The 25,625-nt window shown below is 50.3% G+C and overlaps 7 protein-coding genes across 7 annotated transcripts; 3 read left to right on the top strand and 4 right to left on the bottom strand.

The window, feature by feature from the left end:
- Positions 1 to 347: 347 nt before the first annotated feature.
- Positions 348 to 3,458, bottom strand: NCS54_01313600 (Hypothetical protein; the record flags this gene model as incomplete). Its single annotated transcript, XM_053158345.1, has 4 exons — positions 348 to 532; positions 592 to 2,847; positions 2,906 to 3,102; positions 3,151 to 3,458. 4 exons carry the CDS (start codon positions 3,456 to 3,458, stop codon positions 348 to 350), a joined length of 2,946 nt encoding a protein of 981 aa, XP_053014320.1.
- A 4,405-nt stretch (positions 3,459 to 7,863) lies between these two features.
- On the top strand, positions 7,864 to 8,346 carry NCS54_01313700 (Hypothetical protein; the record flags this gene model as incomplete). The annotated part of the gene is made up of 1 exon (XM_053158346.1): positions 7,864 to 8,346. The coding sequence occupies one exon, from the start codon at positions 7,864 to 7,866 to the stop codon at positions 8,344 to 8,346; it is 483 nt and encodes a 160-aa protein (XP_053014321.1).
- A 261-nt stretch (positions 8,347 to 8,607) lies between these two features.
- Positions 8,608 to 9,603, bottom strand: NCS54_01313800 (AB hydrolase-1 domain-containing protein; the record flags this gene model as incomplete). The annotated part of the gene is made up of 1 exon (XM_053158347.1): positions 8,608 to 9,603. The coding sequence occupies one exon, from the start codon at positions 9,601 to 9,603 to the stop codon at positions 8,608 to 8,610; it is 996 nt and encodes a 331-aa protein (XP_053014322.1).
- Positions 9,604 to 14,889: 5,286 nt separating this feature from the next.
- Positions 14,890 to 17,213, top strand: NCS54_01313900 (Fungal-trans domain-containing protein; the record flags this gene model as incomplete). Its single annotated transcript, XM_053158348.1, has 2 exons — positions 14,890 to 15,522; positions 15,576 to 17,213. Exons 1-2 carry the CDS (start codon positions 14,965 to 14,967, stop codon positions 17,211 to 17,213), a joined length of 2,196 nt encoding a protein of 731 aa, XP_053014323.1. The 5' UTR covers positions 14,890 to 14,964.
- Positions 17,214 to 17,674: 461 nt separating this feature from the next.
- NCS54_01314000 (FAD-binding-3 domain-containing protein) lies at positions 17,675 to 18,946 on the top strand (the record flags this gene model as incomplete). The annotated part of the gene is made up of 1 exon (XM_053158349.1): positions 17,675 to 18,946. One exon carries the CDS (start codon positions 17,675 to 17,677, stop codon positions 18,944 to 18,946), a length of 1,272 nt encoding a protein of 423 aa, XP_053014324.1.
- A 340-nt stretch (positions 18,947 to 19,286) lies between these two features.
- Positions 19,287 to 20,984, bottom strand: NCS54_01314100 (Hypothetical protein; the record flags this gene model as incomplete). The annotated part of the gene is made up of 1 exon (XM_053158350.1): positions 19,287 to 20,984. The coding sequence occupies one exon, from the start codon at positions 20,982 to 20,984 to the stop codon at positions 19,287 to 19,289; it is 1,698 nt and encodes a 565-aa protein (XP_053014325.1).
- Positions 20,985 to 23,820: 2,836 nt separating this feature from the next.
- NCS54_01314200 (Hypothetical protein) lies at positions 23,821 to 25,130 on the bottom strand (the record flags this gene model as incomplete). Its single annotated transcript, XM_053158351.1, has 2 exons — positions 24,573 to 25,130; positions 23,821 to 24,513 (listed from the first exon to the last, which is right to left on the bottom strand). The coding sequence occupies exons 1-2, from the start codon at positions 25,035 to 25,037 to the stop codon at positions 23,821 to 23,823; spliced, it is 1,158 nt and encodes a 385-aa protein (XP_053014326.1). The 5' UTR covers positions 25,038 to 25,130.
- Positions 25,131 to 25,625: the final 495 nt, after the last annotated feature.

Here is a 25,625-nt window from a genome sequence, read left to right on the forward strand (position 1 = left end):
TTTGGCTCTCCAAGATATAATCGCAGTACTGCGCCTTTCCTAGCACATACGACCATACCCACCGGAGAACTCGGGATCCCGTCCGCTCTCCCATAGATAAGCCGGCGAGGGGCGGATTAGTAGTTGGGTCGGTGACGACCAGCGAATCCCCGCTGTTGTATGTTTTTTGCCCCGTGTGGCCCCTAGATCCCGCCTTTGGCTCCCACAAGACGCTGACAGACAGACGCCTGCTTCCTTTTTGCTCTCTTATTATCATTCATTTACAGTGTTAGGTTGAGTGGAATACAGTCTTTGAGAGATGACTATGAGAAGGGAATCCTGCCACCTTGACTCCAGCCCATCAATGATCAAAAGGTAATTCCATACATGCCTTCCCCTTGCACAGCCTTTCCTTCATCATAGGTCACACGCCTCCAACCCTCATCGCGTGATGCATCAGCTATCCATTCGACGGTCGGGAAATACCGCTCGTTCTTCTTTACGGTAGCCACAAACGGAGCACCAGCAAAGTCAACAGCCTTGACAGTAAAGTCTGGGGAATATGTTGTTAGAACACAGCCATTGTAGAGGCTATCAGGTTTGGAGACTCACAAGTGTTATCAGGAATGGCAGCCACAACAGGAACGAGCGACTCTAGATCCGGCGTGGGTACGCTGTTGATGTGGGTAATGAATCTGGTGGCATAGACGCTGTAAAGAGCGGCGGGAGATCCATGAAGCCAGGTCGTGATGTAGACTTGACTAGGCAGTTTCTTGATCGACTGTACCACAGTTCGGTGTGGCTTCTGAACTGTAAGGCCGCAAAAGTTGACGACGTGGGATGTCTCAAAGTCATCTTCTAGCAGCGTGTCAAGCTGCAGGTTGAGCTGCTTTCCACTGCGAACAATGACTGCGTCGATCTTCTCATGCCAGTACATGACCTCCAACTCAGGAAGCTGGGTAATGAGATCGTCATTGAGTGTCAGCAAAACGTCCCCTTCAAGCAACTGGTCTGGTGCTTGGCCAAAAACTCTCTTCACCGTGAAGAGTCGATGCTGCACTGACTTCTTTCCAACCTTCTGGATCCACTCCTCGGCAACACCCATCACGCGGGCTTCCATCATGGTGATAGCTTCGAGCTCGACTGGAAGGCTTCTGAGCTTTGGGATTGTTCCCTGGACGAGTTTTGTGATCACCGGGAGGAGGGCGAGAGAGCCCAGACCGAAGCTGGTCTCCTCATCATCGTCCCTCTCGAAGACCAACCAAATCGCCTGGATATCGCCATTTTCTGTCATGAGGACTCCGCTTGTGCATTGTGCGCTGAGCCTGCTGTCGACATCGATCCGGTCCAGGTTGATCGGACGGCATTTGGGAGGGTTGGGCGGAGTGCGCTCAAGGGGCATGACCCTAGTGACTGTTGTCGAACTGTAAACCATCTCCCCGTTCCCGTTGTGTCCAACAAAGAGGGTAGAAGCTCCCTGTGAGATCTGCTCTGTGCTGAGTTTTGCGCTTCGTACTGGCGCATCAACGAGACTGGGGTCATATTTGATGACAGCATAGTAGTGAGAGGGGTGAAGAAACACGAGCCTTCCTGGGATCAGGACCGAGTCGGCAAAGGTAAGCTCAATATCGCAGAACTTGGTCGGCACAATGTTCCTGGCAACAAGGACCAGGCCCTTGTCAGCATCTATAACTAGACCCATGCCGCTCTTCTCATGTACGGATTGCCCGTCAAGCAACAAGGCGGTAGAGTACTTGACGTGAACAAAGCTCCTCACGACATCGGCAACTGCTCGATGAGGGACATGGGTGAGAGCAGCAAAGGATGCAGTGAGAGGCTTTGGGGGAACTGCAGGCAACGCTTCCGCTAGTATGTCAACATCCCATGCCCCCGTAGAGTCGTTTCGTTTGAACATCCTCATCTTCCCAAACCAGTGTCGATCAACAGGCACGACAGCAGTGTGAAGGGTGTGCCAGTCCCACAAGTATTTGAACGAAAGGACAACCCGCGCTCTGTCGGGAATCTCCTTCATTAATTCGATGAAGGTTGCGAGATCTGGCGTATCCTTGTAGCTGATGCTCTGGATGACAATGTCATTGCGAACTGATGGATGGAAAGGGCCGGATTCGCATACGTAGACCCCACGGCAAGCAATTGTGTACCTCTGAGCAACCTGGTAGGAGAGGTCATGGAATGATGCGCCGCTGACGGCCAGAAAGCGATCAGGTGTGACCTCGTTGAGATCTTGGACCAAGATATCTTCCTCCACATCCTTTCCATCTCGTTGAAGCAAGAAGTGGAGGGTTTCCCCAATGTTCTCGTCCAGTATGGTGTTGAATTGGAGGAACTGAGTGACCAGTACGCCATTGATCTTGATCAAGATGTCGCCCTCCTTTATCTTTCCATCCGATGGTCCCTCTGGCAGGACAGTGTGAGCGACGAGCATGTTGTTCTCCCTCGGAAAAGCCTTGCGTGCGATAGTCTCCCACTCGGAACTAAGGCCCAGCCGCCGACACTCGTCGAAAGGCTTAAGCTGGAAGACGCACTGAACCTCACCTCGTGGGACGGACAGGCCTTGCTGGATCTTGTTAAGAGCGCGCAGCGGGCCGTCGAGAGGAAGGAAGTAGTCGGTAGAGGCACCGTCACTTCGACCACCAGCCTGAAGAGCGATGCCATAGCCATCCACATTGACAACTGGGCTTCCCGAGCTCCCTCCAGCGGCAGATGCGTTTGCTTGGTAGTAGCAGGTGTTGAAATCCATGTACCCCTTGTACAACGGAGCATTTCGGTCAAGGCGGCTGATGAAACCAGACAGAATACCAAGCTTTTCACCTCCATCGTTTCCGATGACCTTGATTTCCACACCGACTGTATTTATGATCAGCCTGAGAACTCTTTTTACTCATCTCATAGTGTCCGCTCTTACCTTTAGCAAGATCGGGCCGAAGTTTGATAGCTGCCAGCTTCATATGCTTGACCGCTGAGGGGTCGAACTTCAGGAAACCGAAGTCATGCACGGGATCACGGTAAATTGGGAATGCGTCGACCTCTTCTTGGTTGTTGAAGAGAATGTATCCTGTCCATGGCCCAGTTCCAACAACGTGTCGATTTGTAAGAACAATGCTTTGTCGAGTTAGCAGCAAATCCAGCTGTCTGAGAGTTGAATCTTACCCCTTTTCAGCATCGACAACGAACCCAGTTGCCTCACTTGATGCGGAAAGGTTGGTATCGAACGAATACGGATGGCAGAAGCGGATAGAGACGACACTCTCCACCACAGTCTCTATTGCCCTCTGCCATGCCTCGCTCTCTCGCTCCGACAAAAGCCCAGACTTGAGCAGACCAGCACTCTGGACGGCTGTGAGCTCAACTGTGTGCTCAGCATCTCTCTTGGGTGTTTGCTCCGCTGGCCGTTGATGGTTATCAGTGGGAATCAATGCATCCTTGGGATGCGCCGTCAGCGCCTGATCAATAGTCATCTCCAAGCATGCCTTGCGGGGTAGCGAAACCACTGCAGCAGTAAACAATGAGGAGAAGAGATTTCCGGTGATGTGTCCAGAGCTCTGCAGTGCTTAATACGCCTAGGCTTGAAATAGACGCTTCAGAGGCAGGGATCAACGTGCAGAGTCTTTATAGGTTCTCTGTTTGGTTGATAGATAGTGACTCAAGTGAGGGAGGTGTGGTTGATTCCATCCTGAGCGGGCGACAACGTCAGCCCACAGTTGCCTCGTGTGCAGCCTAGCAGGGAAGAGGACTGCGGGCCTCATCAGCTGCAAGAAACAAAGGACTGGTTAAAAGTGCAGTCATTGGAGCGAGCTGGAGCTGTGTGGCCGCAGCAGTAATCTTGGTACCACAAAAGTGGATAATTCTGACACTTGGCTCTCAGGCGGGATGGGGAACATGATAGGCTATTTTGCTAGGCAACAATGCTACTGAAATCTGTCCATAAGGGCTAGTGACTTTAGCAACCCAAACATTGGTCAGGTGGCTGTTGTCTTTCAGCCTCAGGGCGACCAGCGAGTCGGTGCGCCCATCGGGAAAACACGGTACTTATGGACTTTGGTATGCCTTGAGCGGCATGACTCTTGTCCCCAGGGTCCAATCGCCCTACAAAATTGCGTCATATGGGTGGCTGTGCAGCGTCGACACTACCACCGTCTTACTCCGTGGGCTGTATTGTGATGGTATGCGTCCAAGCACGCAGCCATGCATCCTGCCCTCTCGAATGGTTGGAAACAAGTTTCGTGAGATCATCTACTTGAAAATAGAGCAGGCATCACCATGGTGTGCTTCTTGAGTACGATGCCTTGAGCTACCATGATCAAGGCACTCTGTTGAGAGCGATCACGGCTCTGTGTTTAGGACAAAGGGTCCGTGTAACCGTACCTTGTAACCGTACCTTGACTGGCCTTGGGACATGCAGTCTCACCAAACGAAAGAGGTTTTCTCAATGTCTACTGGCGCTCATTTTCTCTCCCTTCATAGTTATCGTTATGGCATCCCCAGGAACCTACTTTCCCCGTGCCATTTCACATTCTTTGCCAATTCTCAGATGCATCCCGCATATCATATCTCGTTGTAACATGGATGCCAATATGGCAATATAGGACGCTTAAGTAACCCGGGGAATGTCGCATTTGTAACCATAAACGAGTTACTTCTGGGGAAGTCAATAAGGAGTCTCTATACTGTTGGCCGAGAATCCAGGCTTGTTTCCCAGAGGATGTAGTGGCGGCATCACCTCATGACGGGCAGAAAAACCGCAGCCCCAAATGATACGGCGCACATGTCCAAACGCATAGCCGTTTCTTCAGACGCGACCATCACCAGGGGCTTGAAACACAAGCACTCAGCAGGTTTTCACAGAACTCACTGGACTGCCCGTTTTCAGCAAGCCCTGTATTAATGACACCACACCCCTATACACCGTGCGTTGGGCAATTGGGCATATTTGCTTGGATGCTATGATATCCTTGTATGAAAATCTTGAGTTCAACTTGACACGTAATGCAGAAAGCCAGCGGATTTGTTGTGCTTCTTGACTGTCTGAAGGTCAGGGGAATTCACTAGTTGTTTTTATGGACAACGAAGGACGACCGCCCATAGCGAAATAGATCGATTAGACGTTGTGCACGCAAAACCATATACAGATTACAGTACATAACCTCGAAAAAATTCATTGTTGAGCCAAGGTCCGTCTGCCTTTTCACTTCAATGGCTGCAAATCTGCACACACCAGTCAATCAGAGTAATAGAGTTATATATAACAGTAGACGATGGTTCATGAAGTGAAGCTAAGATTGCTTAACTTTTAATCCACACGTTCACAAGCCCCTCTGCCACCAGAACTGTACAGTGGTCGGCTACATCTATTCATACAATGTGAGAAACCTAACCAAAACCAACGCGGGGCAGTGGGGAGCTAAACCAGTTCCTTGAAGGTATTCAACAGGCTTCGAAGTTTCGATACTAGATGCGAATTACTAGTCAAGCTTTTAATATAGAAGAGCAATACCAGGGCAGTCAAATATCGTCGACCAAGATGATGCTTCCAGACCTATGAAGCGACGGGTAAGACCGCGGCTCTTAGCTACGTCCACTTTAGAACGCCCCTTGCCCCCTGGCCATGTAAAACGAACTCTCAGCAATTTCTGCCAATTCTGATATTCGATCCGGTATTCTTTACAAGATCCCCAAGTCCCCCGGTCGGCATCGGCAAATCGAATGTGGAGCACCTCTGACCAGGAGATCGGATGTTGAGCCGTCTAGGCTCATATGCAGTATTTGCTCGGTTTCATCTCATGCCAGCCGTTCCAATACGATTAAAGACTTTTATCGTTCGAGGCTGTATCCTTGCGTACTGGGCTGGTTATTTACAGTGGGCAGCTGTCATTGCGTTGTGGGTAGGATCCCAATGCGCAACGGGATTGGTTCTTTTTTGCGAGCTGAAGCTGTATCAGACCATCAAGGAAGTGTTCAAGATGCCCCCTGCACGCCCTTTCTTATCCTTCTCTGCGCCTTCTTTCTCCTTTGTTCTTCGTTCCAATCTGTTCTTTTTGGATTGACAGCAGGCAGCGTTCACACAGTTGTCAACATGCCGCCAGATCAGTTGCTACAACCCGAGGAGACAAGCACGAGAGTCTCAATCTCGGGGGGGGGGCAAGGGATTGAATGAGTCGCCGTCTTGGCCAGGTCATCCGCGGCCGGTTCCAAGCTCAGTATACGCCTCTATTTTTCGCGCTGCGCCCTATGTGCCACAGCTTGTGATTCCAGTTCCATTCCTTGGTAGGTTTGCGCGTTGTCGTCACCAGTATTGCACGGGTTACTCACTTGCTCAGTCCTGGCAGGCTTCGTAACTCGATTGGACTACCAACCCATCTCTTCCTACGGCGATGGAGTACTCGAGGGTATTGGGCTGGTCTCAGCATTTTGGGCTATTGCTATCTCCGCTGTCCTCGGCGCTTTGATTCGAACCATTGCCTTGTTCAAAGCAGAGCGTGGGACTACGCTTGGTGTAAGTGATCAACCAGACCTGTCAACTCCCACATTTTGCCAGTCGAGGCTTTGATCTAGCCTTACCCCTCTCCTCTAACAATGTCCAGACCCTTGAAGTACTGTTGAGCAGCCAGACATTGGTCAGCGCGCTCAAAAGCCCATTCGTTGTTCGCATCTTCACTTTCTGGACTCTCGTTCTCGGATTTATATGGGTTAATAGCCCAGCTGGTGGTCAGGCAGCTTACCGAACTGTCCGCCTGACGTCCCTTATCGAAACGACGACTCACGACTTGATGGGCAGCCCTGCAGCGGACATCAGATTACTTTTAAACAGGATACTCTGGGCAAGCAGTTCCAATCTCGGGACCCAGCTTGGGAGGGTATACGCTATGTTTGGGGCTGCAATTTCTGCATCCAATGCTATTGCTCAAGCTTCCAACAGATCAAGCCCGACGTTTGATGCTGCGATACGAGGGCTTGGAGGTGTGGATACGGCTATTATAGCTGCGAGGATGGATCTCTGGCAGAACGTCCGAGTACCTGAAATCACTGTCTTGCCGGGATACGACTCACAAGACCCTATCGCTGGATCCAAGTCCCTACCGATCGTCTTGTCACCTACGAATCTCTAGTCGGGGTTCCTGTCCGAGGCATCCCACAAGAAACTCCAGGGTACATTGGCTTTCAGTTTTCAACGACTTATGCAACACTACAGGTAGGTACACCAGGCTCGTCTAGCATCATCGTCCTACCTCTATTTGCGTTAAGGCGCTCATGACTAACCTTTCATCAGTGCTCTCCTTGGTTTAATACAACAACATGGCGTGAAGAAACCCCTGACGCATTGCTTCTTTACAAGGCAATCAACAGCAGCATAACAAACGAAAAGAGAATAGGCAATCATTTCAATGGCTTTCAACAAATCTACATGGATACGCCATCTCCCCTCACCAGCTTCAACTTTTCAACCAAAAACCACACAAGCCAAGGACCCATCACCCAAGGTAGTCTAGTATTTGTCACCAAGGGGAACTCGACTATCTGCGATATTGGCCATATCTATGTCTATGCTGAAGTTCAGTGTCAGCGAGAACAGCGACTAGGCCAGATGGTCTGCAGATCCGACAAGATCCGACATTCACCAGCTCAACCAGTGCCGTTTCCTGACAACCAATGATCATCAAGATCAATCAAACAGACCCAGGGGCCCCAGCTGCAGGATATTATGTAGCATTTTTGCCCTGGATCGCAAGCTCCTATCATTCCGGAAACCGATCCCCACTTGAGAATTATTTGGCCAGCCCAGCCTGTGGCATTGAGGGGGACGCCGTGGCGCTCACCGGTGAATATACGCGCTTACCGCTAAAGATATTCGCACAGCGTCTAGCGATGGTTATGAACACTGCACTGCGCATCTCTTACGTTATGCCTTCTATCCTTAGCTTCACCGATCTCAACATCACTGAGTCTGCTGCTCTTACCGGCATGGAGCCCAAGTACGGCAGTACAACAGGAAGCTTTAGCACAGCCACAGCGGTGTACTGGGTCCAGCATAAATGGATGGGGCTTTACATCGCCTCACTTGTCGTGATGAGCACATGTTCAGTTGCTGCCATCGTTCTTAGGCTTATAATTCGCGCCCCAGACTTCCTCACAAACGTCGCCGGCTTGACTCGCGACTCTCCGTATATCAACGTCCCTCTAGGGGGAAGTACCTTGGATGGCAAGGAAATGTCACGTTTACTCAGGAATCGGCAGCTCAAGATCGTCGACGTGCACCCTGAAAAGGATGTTGGGCACATCGCCTTTGCTGATGACATCGGTCAGATGGCAACCAAGAGGTTCGGAATGGTGGACAGGGTGTATGCCTAGACATCAAAGAGATTGATTGTGAATCCATTGTAGGCCTCGGGAAGCTAGGGTAATCTTGTAGTTGGGCTGGAATGGCTGGCTTGAACATATGTAGGGTCGTCTGGGAGGATTTTGGAGTTCAGGATGTTACAGGGTAGCAGTATAGCTCTTGTTGGGGTCTTCGAAAATGGAAGCAACATAATTTATGCAAAGAGCACTTGAGAACGGCTCATCAACAGTCGATCTACTACTCATTGGTGCTGCCATATGATATGTCTTATTTCAGTGCAAAGTCTCCTCCAGCCAGTCCAGGACATCTTGGCCGAACTCCGCCGGCTTCTCCAGGAGTGCCCAGTGGCCCCCTTCTCTCGTTATACCCTTGACCTTTGGCAAATATCCTGCATCAATGCTGGGTTGCAGTGCGGCCGTTCCCCATACAAATTCCCGCTCCCCACCCCAAAAGAAGGCCGGCATATTGACTACTTTTGCGTCTTCAGAGACCGATAAATAATCGCCTTCGCTCTGCTCGGGAACCAGGAACGCTTTATACCAGCAGCTAGGCGCCTCAAAACCAGGTGGCTTCCCAAACCGGTCCATGGAATCTTCCTTGTGCTCAGAGGTAGCGTAAGGAAGAGTGGGCTGAGTGTGACCCTCGGTGATAAACTTGCGCATTCCACCAGGGCTACACCAGTTCGCGAGCCAAGTATAGGGGTCCCCAAATGTCACGCTATACACAGACTCCAGGTTCTGCCCCATGACCTTAGATGGGTCGTCCGAAGTGAAAAAGTTCCAGTACTCATTTATGCCAAAGCCATAGGCCTTCCTTGTCAACTCGTTGACAACCTTAAGATCGAACTTCTGACTTGGCAGGGTGTAAGAGACGTTGACGATTATGAGACCTGCTACCCGAGAGGGGTGGAGGTTGTATAACCGCTGAGCAAGGGCACTGCCCCAGTCATGGCCCACAGAGATGACGGTAGACAGTTTTTCTGCGTCAAGAATCTCGGTGATGTCGGCCGTCATGTGTTGGTATGCGTACGAGGCGACATCAGTAGGTTTGGAGGCTCCGCCGTAGCCCAAGCAGTCTAGAGCAACAACCCCATAGCCATACGGGACAAGGAAATTATTGATGAGGCCGGCCCAGAGCCGTGCAGTGTCGGGCCAACCGTGGAAGAGGATGAGAGTAGGCTTGGAGCCCTGTGCGGGGCAAGTGTAATAGGTGTATGTGAAACCACGAGAGACATCAAGTTTCTTTTGAGTAAGCTTTGAAAGATCCATGGCCGGGTTCAAGTCTTTGGAAAGGCAAATTCTCGGAGAGGATGTTTGGACTGGAATGTTGACAAGAGGAAGTGTCTTGGCCTGTACGGTATATATAGATTTCAAGACCCTGAGCTTGTTCTCTCAAGTCCTCATCCACAGATTGACCCCGATATCATTTGGTTTCACACTAACGTCTCGCGTGGGACCAGGGTCGAGTCGTGGCAGCTCATCGTGTCGTACGAAGCGCCTGAGGTTCTGTGATGTTCCTAGGCGCCTTGATGCTGCGAGAAATGCCTCGCCTCCAAAGATAGCCGATTCGATATAGCCGCCCGGCTCGGTGATTTGCCGGTCGATAGGGCTTGCCGTATCGATATCACGAAACAAGGATAATCGTGTATTGCGCAGGAGGTGATATCTCTCACGAAAGGGAGAAGTAAGAGGGTGTTAGTTCCTATACTAGACGGCGGCGGTAGTGTCATACGGCCTAGTGATGTTTATTGCTTGATTGGTTGTGGTTCTCGCTATTGTGTTGAGAGACTATAGTCTTGAGAAGGTGGAAAGGGATAATTCTCTTATTCCTCGTATGGAGGTTAAAGTAGTTAAATACCCTATGAGAGGTTTAACCTTTTATGATGATATAGCTAGGTATGACTCTTTTATTGCCGGTAGCAGAAGGCTAAAAAAAATGCTATTATGTTAGTATTGGGATATTATGCTATGATGTGTTGATAACGTGTTCTTTATTATAGTTGAAGCCTGGCCCTCGATGGGTTAACTGAGCCAGAAGATCGTGGGACCAGGGCCCTTAATTCTAGGTTCTAGGGTGACACGAGGATGCAAAGTTGGGTGGCTCACGATGATCTCAGCCCCGTAACTTGTCGGAGAGTCGTTCCTACAGAGGCAGTGATCAGCTTCTGTCCTACCAGGCGGGACCTGGTCGCTTATCGTGACCCTCCGTGGTCAGTCTGGGCACACCGGGCTAGATGCGGTGATATAGCGCGCTTGCGAGGTGCGTATACGAGGAATCTTACGTGATGCTTTGCGAGTATCCTGTTACACAGGGATGGTATTCGTGGCGTCTTATCCCAGAGGCATCTCGCAAAAATATCATGCAGCGAGACCTAATCTGAGGGCCACGATCCAAGGAAGAATAAGAGCGCGGATGGTAGGGAAAGAAATGGAGGGAACAAGACGAAGAGGCGAGTGACGGAGTGTTTCGATGAAGGCCAGAGAAGAGAACTATTATTACTACTTTCGTTGGGTATTACCCAGATTAGTTATTGAACGCCTGTTTAGGAGGAACAACGGAAGATTGATATCAGATGTTGTATCAATTTGTCGCTACCATTGAAGCATGACCGTATATTGTCCAAATTCCTGTCAAGCTTTTGTTTCACAGCTCAAGCTTCTCCCTCCTTTAAGCATGTTACTCTGCTGAAAATGTAACAAATGACATAATAGCACCAGCTTCAGCGTGACTCGCGAAATGGTCTATTGAAAAGAATGGTGGGTTGATGTGTTTTTTTTTTTCATTATCTGCAATGATGACAAGAAGCCATCAACCACAATAGCAAAAAAAAACACAGTCATTAATACATAACGGTATTAACACCCAATACCGTGTGGGTTAGTGTGTCCCATTACACAAAAAATCAATACACATGATGCAGTCGTGTTCGAGTAATCCTAAACAGCCAGGCGAACCTTCAACTTGTCACCTCGAACAATTTCATTTTGCTTGGCCATCAGCTCCGGCAGATCCCAAGTAAGGTTAATATATCGTCCTGCCAGCCACGGTCGCCTTTGAGACGTAAGGAAAACTAACGAATCCGCACTGAGCTCCGGGGTTTCGACAAAGACTACAAAGCAGAGTTAGAAACCATAGGCAAGCAAAAGTCCTTAGAGCCCTACCTGGTCGGTATACAGGAGGCAGATCGTCAACGCTGCCCATTATTATTGGGACGTTTCCGGGATAGATGCTCTAGGCCACAATCCCATCATTCTCATGCTCGGCACAGATAAACTCTATTAGTCATAAGACGGCCAGCTTTGATATCTAATAAGCACTAATAGTAGGAGTCACACAATGAGCCCCAACACTGCAGACGTTAACGATAGTCTTAGACTCGCCCTTGAGGAGCAGAGGAAGCAAGGCCCGCACCACAAGATACGGACCAAACACGTTCACCGTAAGCACCTTCATCCACTCGGTAGGGTCAGATTCTAGAATTGGTTACATCGAGAGAATAGCGGCAATATTGATCACGATATCTAGATATCCGAACGCCTACTTGGCCTAATCTGCTAATGCTTCAACGCTCTTTGGGTTGCTGCAATCAGCCTAGATAGCCAGGATTTCGGACTCTAAGTACCCAACCTTAAGGGATATTACTTTGATTGCTTCAACGGTGGTTGACATATCTAATCTGGCAACGATAACAAAACGAGAGGCTCCAGCCTTTGCAAAGGATATACCCATAGTTTAGCCAAGGCCCCTTAATGCTCCAGTGATTAAGACTATCTTTCCACGGAGATCCGATTTAGTCGGATCTATGGCTAGGTAAGTGTCTCAATATACGACATAAGTCATATCATAGTCGGCTATGTTGGTTAGAGCATTATCGACACATAGGTAGAGTTTGGTGACATACCAGGGCCCTCCAAGAGGTTTGGCGTACCATGGGGAGGAGGCATGTTAAGTCGGTTAATGATGATTACGCTTCGCACTTATGTTTTCGTGTTATTGTGAATGTCGAGTCCCGGTTATTATATGAAGCACTCTCTGGCATCGGGAGTACTTATATCCCCCAGATCATATAGATTTATAAGCGCCAACGGCCTTATTGTCGACTCTAAGGCTAACGGAAATTCCGTTTCTAAGACAAGTGCAGATACATGATCATCAGTGGGTCATTACAAGTCACCCAGGTTAGGTACATCTTTCTCTGGGTGCTCACATTTGCATTACTACATATCAGAAAGTATTTATACTTCATTCTACAGTATCTACCATTTAATCTAAGTTAGAAATACTAGCTCATCCAACGCACTACTCCAAACGACATCCCCAAACACATCTAGTGCAATATCTGCGTGCGTCTAAAGGCTCTCCGGCATAGAAGCACCCAGGTCATACGTCACACCTTCTATGCTCGATGCCCCCAGCTACATATTATTCCCGGCCTCGTATATTATAGACTTTAGTACCTCATCGAGGCCAGAGGATTTCTCTCTTAAATATTCTTCATACGTGGCCACCACAGCACCCACCATGCCCGAAAACATTATCACCAAATCCATTTGAGCGTCTACGGAAGATATCAAGGCCGTCAGCCCTTAAAACTTTTGCTGCAGCTCCTTCCTAAGGGATAATAAATGAATCACCCTCTCGACAGCCAGAGAATCACCAGCCGGGATAACGATATTAGTTACATGGTCATCTCTCAAGGCATTGCCTCCGCTCTGCGGCTCCAGCAGGAAACTTGCCGAGTTAGAAAGACAAGACAGGGCTCGACAGATCTTAGCATATATATAAAAGGTGAGATACCAGACTTCTTACTCTAGGCACTTAATCACATTATCGATAAGTGATTTACAAGAAAGTAACAATTTCCGGAACATATTATGCCTTTGGCCATATGAAGTTAGAGAGCTATCCCAGAAATCGTGATAAAGCGAAGTCTCCGAAATTAACGTCTCAGGGAGATAAAACTCCAATTGCAATGCGACTATAACGGGGCAAATATGAGATTATTGCCAAAGAGAGTCTGCTTTACGTACGGTTTTATTGGAGTTCCGGTAACAATAACCTCTTCAAGCCATTCAACTCATGGCTAAAGGCTTACACAGTCACGGTGCTCACGAATTCATCACAGATCTCCATGTAGTCCAAATCATCATATGCAAATATATCGCATATGCGGCGGGATAGCTCATTAGTCTAAACAAAGTACGATATCAGATGGTCAGTCAGATACTCCGGGCTAGTAGCAAGAAATTAGCGAGCCTATTCAATATATCTTATATATGGCATTACGCAGCGAGTTCTAAACTTAGTAGCAATCCTAACTCATTAGTCCCGGGCTAGACAAGCAGGTAAGGCGATGAGTTCTCACCAAGATGCTATGCAAAATATTCCTAGCAGCGCTCATAGTTAATCAGTCATGCGCGGAGACCTTCTGCAAGACTCTATCTCGTCTGGCCCGAGGTCAACCTTTCGTTTTCCGTTATCTAGGTTTTAATCCAGGCCGAGATTATGAACAAGTGCCACACACAACTATGCGAGCTGGACAATTTATCGTGTCTCTGGTAGAAAGTAGTATTGATACCAGGCCAGATAGACAAGGAGGCCTTATAAGAGCTCCAGGCTACTCTCTGACTCCAAGAGCACCCTTCTGTGTGCCTAGATACGAACTTCCTCGCCGAGTTGTCTCTGCAGTGAGCAGTCCTTAAAGAGCATAGACGCCATAATATAGAGAAACAAGAAGGGAGTATTCGATCTAAGCGAGTTGATATCTACTTCCGCGTTGGGAAGAACGAAAGGGAAATAGTAAATAGCTTCAGTACAGTACTTGTCAAACAGGGTCCGGGCCAGATCCAGAGTGACAAGGCCCCGATCTATCACATCACGAGGTGCCAGGTATATTATGCCATGCTGCGGAGCCAATAGAAAAGCGGAGCTAGTGATATCCGCAAGGCCGGATAATCCTTGAGGTTGGAGCTACGAGAGGATCACACTCGATGAGCTATGTGGTTAGTTATTAAGCAGAGACAACAAGGACTCGATTCTTTGCTCCAGTAACTTGACGCGACTAAAGCTTCATCAGCATTCCTTAGAAGTGGAGACACTATGAGGAGAAAGCTCACGATGTGCCAGATGGGCTCTTTCTCTTATTCAGAACGTTCTGATATACACATTTCTTTCCGAGGCGCTTGCACTGCTCACACTCAGTGGGAGAAATTGGGAGACATTTCGACTTGCCAGCGGTGCAATTGACACATGCCCTCCGTCTCAGGCCGACAGTCGTCGGGGCTTGGTTGGCAGACATTTCAATGTTGGAGAAAAATGGTAGATGCTGGTCTGGTGAGATTCCTCTGAGAGTCTTGTCTCCTTGCCACCCACCCAAGCAATGATTGCTACGTCATCGCACCAGGGGTCGGAAGTTCCGTCGGCCAGATCACTCCCGAAAGCTGACGGAGTTAACAAAGGCCGGTCCGGGCGGCCTTAAGTGGGTTTTTGCTCCCTTGTCCGCTTATGTCCTCTTACAGCCGTTCTTGGCATTCCTCATCCGTCCACCAATCTCCCATAGCTACCTGGGGTACCTTGAGCGTGCTGCTCTCGCTCAAACGACTCGGGACTGTTCCCTTAGAACCGTACTCATGGAGCGAATTCCCCGTCGACGGAGGCGACCAGCCCTTTCGTGCATTGAGTGCCGTCGCCGCAAGATCAGGTGCGACAGAGGACAACCTTGTCAGCATTGCGTCTCGGCCAAGCTACAGTGCGCATACAGATTCTACCGCGAGCCTAGAGAGCACACCACGATCGCACAGCAGCCGTTGAGTCCATCAACAGAAGGACCTTCACCTGTATCACTGTTTCCACAGAGGACTACTCCTACACGACAAGTCGATGACCCCTTGAGCCTTCAAGTTACATCTGCCCTAGCGACAGAGCAGCTTGGCAGTTCACGGCTCAGTGCCAATGGCAAGAACGGTGAGAACACACCCGCCAGGTCACATGATGAGGAGGCGCGTATCCACGATGTTCTACTCCGTGTCCAGAGACTCGAGGATTCTTCAGCATCGAACCCTCTACGTGGTCTATCCGAGACCGGCCGGACCATTCTTGCTCGACAATCTGGCTTGCAAAATTCTCAAGTTATCTTGAACAAGACACGGATCTTGAGGTGGAGCCATTGGATGGGCACGGCACCAGAAGTATGATGCGCATTCCCTGCTCATGCACTGCGACTGTTGCTGACAAGTACAAGTTTCAACCCATCTACACCTGCTTCAGCGCAGCCACCAAGAATGATCAAGCAGCTCTAGTTCAAGATCCATTTCTACAAGCGGAGATTGCACACGTTGGCCAACTTCTTCAGAAATGTAAAGATGCGGCAACGGTTATCAAAACACGGCGGCTAGGCCTACCGCATCCCGAGCCTACTCTACCTCCCCTCGCCCGTGAAGTAGCTGATGCGATGGTATCCCGTTACTTGCACACGTTTGAGATAACATACCGTGTGTTTCACATTCCCAGTTTTTGGGTCGAGTATCAGAGATACTGGAGCCACCCGGAAGCCTCTCCTTTCAGTCTCCGTCTCAAAATGCTTCTTGTCATCGGTATCGGATCCAGCATTTACGAACGCGATGATGTACCTTCTGGTCTTCGCGATACGGTCTGCCAATGGATCCATGACGCCCAAGCTTGGCTGGCTGGCCCGTTAAAGAAAGATCGCCTCGACTTGGCCGGACTGCAAATCTACTGCCTCACCATCCTGGCCCGCCAAATATTCTCCATTGGTGTTGATTTAGCATGGATATCGGTGGGCTCCCTCATACATCGAGCCATGCAGGTTGGGCTTCATCGCGACCCTAAACATCTTCCTCCAATGTCACTTCTCCAAGTTGAGCTACGGAGAAGACTATGGGCTACCATACTAGAAATGGCTGTTCAGTCATCTTTGGACACGGCGATGCCGCCGAGGATATCCTTTGATGAGTTCGATACAGAAGCGCCATCGAATATCAACGATGACGAACTGGACGAGACATCAATAACAATACACCCTCACCCAAAGACTACTTACACGCAAATGTCTATGCAGCTGATACTCCTTGATTCTCTACCGATCCGGCTCCGGATTCTTCAGCTTCTCAGCGGCCTCCACTCGGAACTCTCCTATGTAGACGCGCTGGCACTAAGCTCCAAGGTTTCCGATGCTTGTCGGGCCTATAACCGCTTCCTGAAAGGCAACGAGCATTCTACATCTCTATTCCATCGGAACCTGCTTGAATACCTTATTCGCCGGTTCATGATTCCCTTGCACTGTCCTTTCGCCAGCCAAGCGCATGTCAACCCGCTCTTTCACTTCTCGCTCAAGGTCAGCTTGGATACTTCAATGGCAATCATATCTCCTCAGCCGGATGATAGCTTTGCTCGTCTCATATCTATCAACTCTGGCTTGTTCCGAGAGGGCCTTCGGTATGCTTTCACGACCATCACCTTTGAACTCATCCAACAGACTGAGTCGCAACGGATCGAGGGTACACTAGGACGCAGCTCACAGCACCGCGACTCATTAAAACAAGCTGTGAGGGAAATGATGGACCTATCACTGGAACGCATTCGTCAGGGGGAAACAAACATAAAAAGCCACATGTTTCTTAACATGATCTTGGCTTTGGTCGAGGCTAAGGAGGCAGATGTTCCCCATGAACTCAGGGTTGCCCAAAGTGCAAGAGAAAGCCTGGAGCTATGTTTTGGTCTTCTACAATCACAAGTCGGAACGCATTCAGACTTTACATCTGGTCAGATGGGCTTTGCATCCACGGGTCTTGATGAGCAAGGAGGATCGATGCTGGACTTTGACCTGGACTTCTTTTTATCGGATACGGATTTCTCTTGATAAATCGATATCAATGTACCCTAACTCTCGGCGTCTGAGTAGAATTTGTAATTACAATAACACCGTCTTGCCAATCTCGGCCCTGGCCCTTAATCGTTTCCTCGCTACCTATCCTCTCCCGCAGTCAAGTGCTCAACAAACCATATGCTTTATTTGCGATCTTTTCTCAAGTTACAAGTTCAAAAGCGGCAAGAATAGGGGCAAAGCCCAGAGTCTACGCCTAGGCGTTTCCCAGTAACATCATGACTGGCCGTTTCGGCCGTAAGCGGCCTCCGGACGTAAGCGTCCATGGGGATCCCTATTTAACCCAATATCTGCGCACATTACATCTTGGCACTTAAAAAGCTGCATATCAATCAATCCCTGTCTTTCATTGAGTCTCTCGGTACTTGCCCCTGTTACGGTTGTCGTCCTCTCATTCGGCACACCCACTCGGTACTCACTCCCCTTGCCCATCAAGAATGTCTCGAATCAAAGTCCTCATCAGTGGTGCAGGCATCGCCGGCAACGCTCTGGCTTTTTGGCTCTCAAAACTTGGACATGATGTCACCGTCGTCGAGCGATTTGCCAACCTGCGCACGAACGGTCTCCAGCTGGATCTCCGAGGTCACGGTGTGCAAGTGCTAAAGGGTATGGGCCTTGAGCAGGCATTCCGAGCCAAGCAGGCGCCTGAGGAGGGCATGCAAGTTGTGGATGGCTCTGGGAGACGTCGGGCCTTCTTCCCTGCGAACAGAACGGGCAAGGGTTTGCAGGCCTTTACGACAGACTACGAGATCATGAGGGGTGACCTGGTCCGACTCATCCACGACGCCAGCAAGGATCGAGCCAAGTACATCTTCAGCAACTCGGTTAAGAGTATCGAGAATGGATATGATTCGGTTCAAGTCCATTTTGCAGATGTCAAAGCGGATCGATACGACCTCCTGGTTGGCGCTGATGGTCAGGGATCACGCACTCGCAGAATGATGCTTGAATCCAAGACCAATGATGGATTTTACCCTCTAAAAGGCGACTTCGTGGGATACTTCACATCCCCACGGCCCATAAAGGAGGGGGAAGAGTGTATCGCCACAATGTACATTGCGCCCGGCAGACGGGGCATCATGACCCGGCGGCACCGTCCTGACGCCATTCAGGTATACCTTTCTTGTACGACAGACTCGAAGCGGCTCAATGAAGCACACCAGGGAGATGTTCTAGAAGAAAAGGCGGCATTGACAGAAATCTTTCAAGGCGCTGGCTGGCAGACAGAGGAGCTGCTAGAGGCTCTACAGAAGTCTGATGACTTTTACTGCCAGCGTATGGGCCTTGTAAAGCTGGAGTCTTGGTTCCAGGAACGGGCAGTACTGGTAGGGGATGCTGCCTACTGCCCGTCAGCAAACACTGGAATGGGTACAACCTCAAGCATCGTGGGAGCCTATGTCCTGGCCGGTGAGATCGGGAGGCACGTCGGGGGCTCCATGTCCATGGGAGAAGACGTCAAAGCTGGTCTCGCTGCGGCGCTGAAGGCTTATCAGGACAAGTTTCAGCCCTTCATGAGCCAGGTCCAAGAGGGAGTCCTTGAGGATACTAATGACTTTTGGAAACCATCCTCCCCTTTCGGTATTGAGGTGATGAACTACGCTCTTGGGGCTGCATCTCTCCTCAAGTTGGACTTGCTGAGCAAATGGATTCTCAGAGAAGATGTTAAAGGGTGGGATCTCCCTGAGTATAAGGAAATACTGCAAAATTAGATCGGAGTGTAGTTCATGTACAATAGTCTGTCAATTTGTGTCAATTTGTATACTACTTGTTAGTTACGTCTGCACCAAGTTGCACACATTTCATTCATGGCGATTCAGGCAGCCATCAAGAGTGAGTTCCTTCAGACCATTGTATCGATAAGGAAGTCTACAAGCGCCAAGCAACGCAATCATTGTTCGCTCTACTGCCAAAGAGATAAGACATCTGGTCTAGCCGAGTATTACTACACAAAGACAAACATGCTCATAAGCCCTCATCGCAACTCTCATCTGGAGCACAAATCAGCCCTTCACCAAATTCTGTCATCCACACTTGCTCGCCCTCTTGATCTCAGCCTCTAGCTGCACCTCTGTTTCGAGGAGCCCCATGCTTCTGCCGAGGCCGATCAGGGACAGTCACCAAGCCCTTGACACCTCTCAAACCCATCTTGCCAGCTGTTGTCTTTGCGATCGGGGGAGTATCGGGAGATCCAAGCCCCTCCCTAGCGTAGACGTTGGCTTGTCTCACCAACTCAACCTTGTCCCATTTGAGGTTCTTGAGGTAGTTGTTGTAGTAACCAAGCCACGCTTGGTAGATCCGTGCTTTGTCGTCCTCCTCCATCTTCTCGGCAATACTCAGCACTTCCCCTGCCAGGGACAGGTCAGGCTCTCGGGGGCTCAGGGTGATTTCCTTGAGAGACCACTTAGGGAACCAGGCTTCTGCAGCCGAAACAATCAGAACGCCTCGACCATCAGCGTCGGCGCGTGCTGTTCGTCCAAGGCGATGTATGTAGCTTTGTTTGTCAGCAGGAAGACCGACCTGGATCACGGTAGTGACGCCCGGGAAATCCATCCCACGAGCAACGACGTCTGTAGCCACGAGGATGGAGCTGTTAGAGTCGCGGTATTCGTTTGTGATTTTGGTGCGCTTGTTTTGCGACATCCGGCTGTGCAAAACGGATACTGGGGGCAGTCCTGAAAGGGCAGAGAGAATTTGACCATAGAAGTCGGCGAGGGCAGCAGTTGGGGCAAACAGGATGGCTTTGAAAGTTCCATCTTGAGCGGCCTCCTGACGAACGCAGCCTGCCATAGCGGCCGCGACGGCTCCAAAGGTCGGGACCTCAACAAGGAACTGAGGAACGCGCTCGTGAGTGTTGACTTCGCCGGCCGGGATGGTCGAGATGAACTTGTAACCAGGAGCCAGAACAAGGCCAGCTACCTGCTGAACATGAGGAGCAATGGTCGCGGAGAAGAGCATGCCTTGTCGGGCTGTATCCTTCTTGTCGGGAAGACGGTTGACAATCTCCCTGAGATCCTTCATGAATCCCATGTCAAGCAACCGATCAGCTTCATCGAGCACAAGGCTGTTGACGTTTCTCAGCGAATAGACGATTTCTTCGTTAGACATGTGATCCAAGAGACGGCCAGGAGTGGCAATGAGGATGTCGCAACCACTGAGGATCTGTTTCTCTTCGCGGTCCTTGTTCGTGCCACCGATGGCGATCTGGACGCGATAGCGCGGCAGTCTCTGTAGCAGCTTGGTCGCTTCAGTGGAAATCTGCATGGCCAGTTCTCGGGTAGGGGAGATGACGAGGAGTGAAATGCCGGCGTCAACAGGTCGATTCTCTGTAAGCATGGTCTGGAGAGCTGGGAGCAGAAAGGCCATGGTTTTGCCCGTTCCTGTCTTGGCCTGGACGAGGCAGTCGCTTCGGTTTGGGGGCAAGAGCTCGTCCACGGTAGCGGCCTGAACTGGTGTCATGAATTCAAAGCCCATATCTTCTGTGATGGTCCGGATGACCAAAGGGTGCACCTGATTCTGTTCCAGCAGTCCATCGAAGCGACGGGTGCCGAGCGGAACGGGTTGCTGGGGTTGGGGCTGAGACGATTCAGCGACAGGAGCAGTCTTCTTCGCCTGATGCTGTGAGCCTCCTGCAGAGGCAGAGGGTGATGGTCCTGCAGGGGGGTTGCCTTGGCCACGGTTGGATGAGCCGTGGCGAGGCCCTCGCCGATTTCCGCGCCGACGACCGGCGCCATTCTTGTGACCATCCATCGGGTTTCGGGAACCTTTGATAGGCGTATATCCTTATAGAAAGACGGTAGAAAGGAGTGCGACAGTCTCCAGTGTTGTTGTTGAAGAGTGATCGAAGGTTTATATCAGCCTTTCGTGGTTGTTGATGTTCCTGGATGCCTGAGAATCGCAGTTTTTTCTTTGATGAGATAGATTGCGCTAGGCTTGGTTCAGCAGTAGATTCTAGGCCACACAGGGCTTAGATCGACCCCACAGTCAAGGCACCCTGGTCCTTTTTAATGCAGGGAGAAGTGCGGATCAAAGGGCGGCAGCTTGGTGATGAAAAAAAGAGAAGACAAAGATCTCGTGTCAATATGAGAAGAGGGCGGAGCGACGCTTGCACATTCTTTGTTGCGATCATTTCAGTGATGAATGCCATCGCCCTGTGTCGAGCAAAGGTCGGGCAGGCTGCTGACTGTTGTGCTGCACGGACCAGTTCTAGTACCCAGGCTGTCACGCACGTGCTGTGCCATGTGATTGTCCATCTCATGTCTTGCACGACTTGGTGACCTGTTACCACTCCGTAAATTCTAATGTGATTTAATATCAACAGGAGATACCAAATACCCAGGCTAAAAATTAATCTTTTGAATAGCTTAATATTCCATATGGCATGTAGAGTTCACCCTCGCATCAAGAAGCCACCTATGGTAAGCTACCTACCCTACGGCTTCTTTGTTTCTCTTAGGGAAAGGTTATGCGCCTGCATGATCGTTGGTGGTGACTAGAATCTATAATTAAGACCCCGCAGCTGCTTTTTATAGCACAAGTGCTCGTTGAAAGAAACTGTCATATTTAGGTATACGTCACGGTCTGGAGGAACAAGGTAAAGATAGCTGCGTGCAGAGGACACATGAATCCTTCCTGTTGGGAGAAGATAGTACACGTGGCGAACTCAAGTGATTAGGATAGACTTCTCTATACTCGCCAATTCTGGCATAGGGCATTAGACTGTAGGTATTAAACACGGAAAAGGCTTTCATCTATCTGCCAAGATTAGGACCAGGGGACTATGTAGTTGGCCATCTCCAAGCCGGGGGATTGATGGGATATATGGTTGAGTAGTAAGGTTAGCTCTTCGTTATATCAGCGTTCTTTTTTATACGGGATACTGTTCCGTTTTTGATCATTGACTGTCTTACTGTCAAGACATGTGTACAATCGTATGACGGCCATGAAATCGACAAGGATTTTGCTCTCGAGTTCAATGCAATGCTGACTGACAACACACTCAAGCATGTGCATGGGGCAGAATATCAGGAAAGCAATGCGTTTATTCCATCGCGAAACCTTTGGATTCATTGAAGAATGCAAAATTGACCACCCTGAGGTCTGGTTTTGACGCACCTGTCGTCGCCCCAACTCTTCGTTCTGAGCGCCATGGGCCAGCCACCTAGCCTGGTGACGAGTTAGTTGATAAAATTCCATAGGCAATATATAGTAGTATACAAGATGCCACACTGTCTTAGTGAGAAATCTAAATAGTCTTCAGTTATTTCTGTTGGCGTATGTCACTGCAACGAAACTGGCTTGAGAACACGGCCCCCTGGGAGGAGTGCTTGCTGGACGTCCAAGCACATAAGCCCTGGAGTGATCCAGTGCCTGTCACCTGCCCTTGCGGTATCAAGCATCTATCTCTTCTACGAAAAATGTAGTTTTCTGATACCTTGGCAGATGGCGTAGAGAAACCTTAAAGACCTTTCACGCTGCGATGCGGAAGCTGCTGGTGGCTAGGAATACTGTACAAGGAGCTACGTGTTGACTGTTCTGAAACAAGACCTAGTTTATTTGACCAGTCGATTTAATTTTGAACTAACATTGAAGAGACGGGCTCATCTCCTAATGGGAACAAACGCGCGTTACTGCGTGAGGCAATCGGTCTGACAGCCAAGCTCAGAAGACGACTGATGCTATTTGATGACAGATATCACGCCAAATTTGGATCCAAATGTTCCAAGTGCACACCACTCTGTATTGAAAGATATCCCAAATGACATGATCTTGGTCTTGGGCGTACTTGGCTATCCATGAAAGGGGCCTGCGCAAGGACTACTCTGGCGCCAAAGCCTTAGAAAGCACCATCCTGGCAGGTGAGGCGACGAGCCACAACATGAGGGCACATGAGATGCATACGCTCAGCTAGAATCCAGCCAGGGCTTAGATTACGGCGGCGCTAGATTTGGGGCTTACCAAAACTGCCAACAGGCATGGCCGCATCAGCAGGATTTGTGACCGAAAGGCATATGAGAGACACAGGGGTACTCGGACGTTCTGTCAGTTCATCTCGGCCCCAGTCAGAAGTTAGACCGACGTCTCAACTCGGTGCCAGGACGTCCGCGGACACCGTGAACGAGCGCTCGGATAGGCCTCGCAAGTAGTGGAGCGTATCTTCGGTTTGACTGTGGGGGTCCGAGGCTTGACGAGCACATACTTATCCGCGTATTCAAAGATCGGTGCCGAGGCTGTGCAAGGGTTTTGTGTGCGAGCCCCGTAGTATCGCCATTTTTGGTGGTCTCGCAAATACGCCTTGCCGTATCGTCTCAGATCTGAACGTGATTGAAGTCTCTGACCCGAGCGTTGTTACCGGATCGTCCATAGCACTTCGAAGCCCTGCAGGAGATCCTGTAGACAGTTGCCGGGCCTTGAACCCGCAGTCGAAACCCAGCGTCATTCCTAGTGGCGTTTCAATAGGCACATAAGTGGTAGGTAGGCTTTTGGTAGGTAAAGGCACATTCATGGCGGCTTCGTTATTGAATAAACTAAAGATGACAACATCTTCCTAATTAGATATTATTTCCAAATCACTAAATCCCCTTCCTTATGTCAACTTGACGTTCTTCATCTCATCGGTGACAGACACGAGCTTGGTGACGCCCTTGGTGGCCTGTAGCAAAAGGTAGTTGATGACGTTGAGGCCCAGGACCAGCCCGATGGCGCCCAAGCTGAACCAGACCCACGGGCGATCTCCAACCCACATGAGGGTCTTGGTGTCTCCATGGTGCCAAGAGCAGCCCTCCAGGTCGGTGATGTACGGCTCCAGCTCAGTTGCGTTGATGACTTGGATTGCTGGGGTGGGCAGCGATGGCTGGTCGAGCAGCCAGTTCTTGATGATCATACTCAAGAAAAAGGGTCCGGAGCCAATCATGATGGCGGCATGAGGGAGCAGCTTGGCCCAGGGGCGGGTGATGTCGTTGTAGTAGAGGAGCTTGGAGATGGTGGCTAACAAAACAGGGTGGCCGGCAGACGAAATCATCAGGTCGTTGGAGACACCAGTGGGAGTCGTCGACTTGAACACAGCGTGGTGCGTCTCGCCATCAGCTTCGAGCTGCTCGAAAGGAATTGTGTGGTTGCAGTTGGTGTCCATGTCGAGATAAATGCCTCCATAGTGGTAGAGGACAAAGTAACGAATGGCATCGGCGCGCTGGATGGGGAATGTGTACTCGTCCCAGGTATCCAAGAACCATGAGTATTCGGCCTCGATGAAGTCGCGAGCAATCTCGTCGGTCCAGAGCTGCGAACAAGTTAGCACCAATACAATCTGGGTGTTGCCGGTCGGTCGGGTGGGCGAACCTTGTACTCGAAATCCTTATAAGCCTCCTTGCAGGTCTGCTGCGAGTGAATCCATTTCTCAGGGATCACATCAGTAGCGATGGTCTGGTGGAAGATGCGAGGTATCGTCTGGGGAGGCTGAGTCGGCTTGGGCGCAGCCGAGGGGGCAGCATCGAGGGGGAAGGTGAGGCGGGCGCCAAACAACTCCTCATTGCGGACGAGGAGAGTGATGAGGGGTTCGAAGAGGAGGACGACGAGGCTGACGATGATAATGTCGGTGAGCAGCAGGAGAGCGGCGTACTTTCTCGGTCTGGGCAGTCGCAAAACCTTTCTCGGCCAGGCCGACCAGCGAGAGACAGATCCTCCCACAGATTTTCCCCAGTCGAGGCGCTCTTCGTCGTAGGAATCGTCGGCGTCAACATTGGCGATGAGGGGTGCGGCTGAAGGGCTGGCCGACCGGCCTCGGTTTGGTGAAGTGGCTGTCATCCCAGGCAGTTGAATAGGCGACGGCTCATTGGGCGACACACAGATCCAGAGAGGGAGAGAGAAAAAAAAGATGAAATGGAAGGGAGGGACGGACAGTCGGAACTTGGCAGAGGTGCGCGCGCGTGCGATGGTAATAAGCTTAAATGAGAGAGGGACGCACGCAGTGTTGGGCCCCTTAATTGCGCAGCCCACCCAGTGTGAGAAGGCAAAGAGAGTCAGGAGGGTGAAAAAAATCTCTTGCGGGCTGTGTCTGGGCGCAGTAGGTACCTAGCAGGCTGGCGCATGCAGTGGCTACAGGAGGCAAGAAACTGCGAAAAAAAGCCTGCGAAAAGCCTGCAGCAAACCGCCCGCCTCGAATAGCACAGCGCTGCGCTGGTGCACCCCGACGGACGGATTAGCGTCCAGTGAGACCACGCGTCAAGGACTCAGGGGCACCGCGCGTTCTGTTGCATTGTACGGTGGCGGCTGGATTGGCCAATCTGCGCTGAGGCCTCGGCAACTGCTGACTGGGGAAGAGGGTGTGGGCAAGTTGAGTCTCGACGAGGCCCAATGATAGCGACGTCGAGGGGGCATCCTACGTCAGACAGA

Source organism: Fusarium falciforme, chromosome 11, assembly GCF_026873545.1.
Source record: "Fusarium falciforme chromosome 11, complete sequence".
In the NCBI taxonomy this organism is placed as follows: Eukaryota; Fungi; Ascomycota; class Sordariomycetes; order Hypocreales; family Nectriaceae; genus Fusarium; species Fusarium falciforme.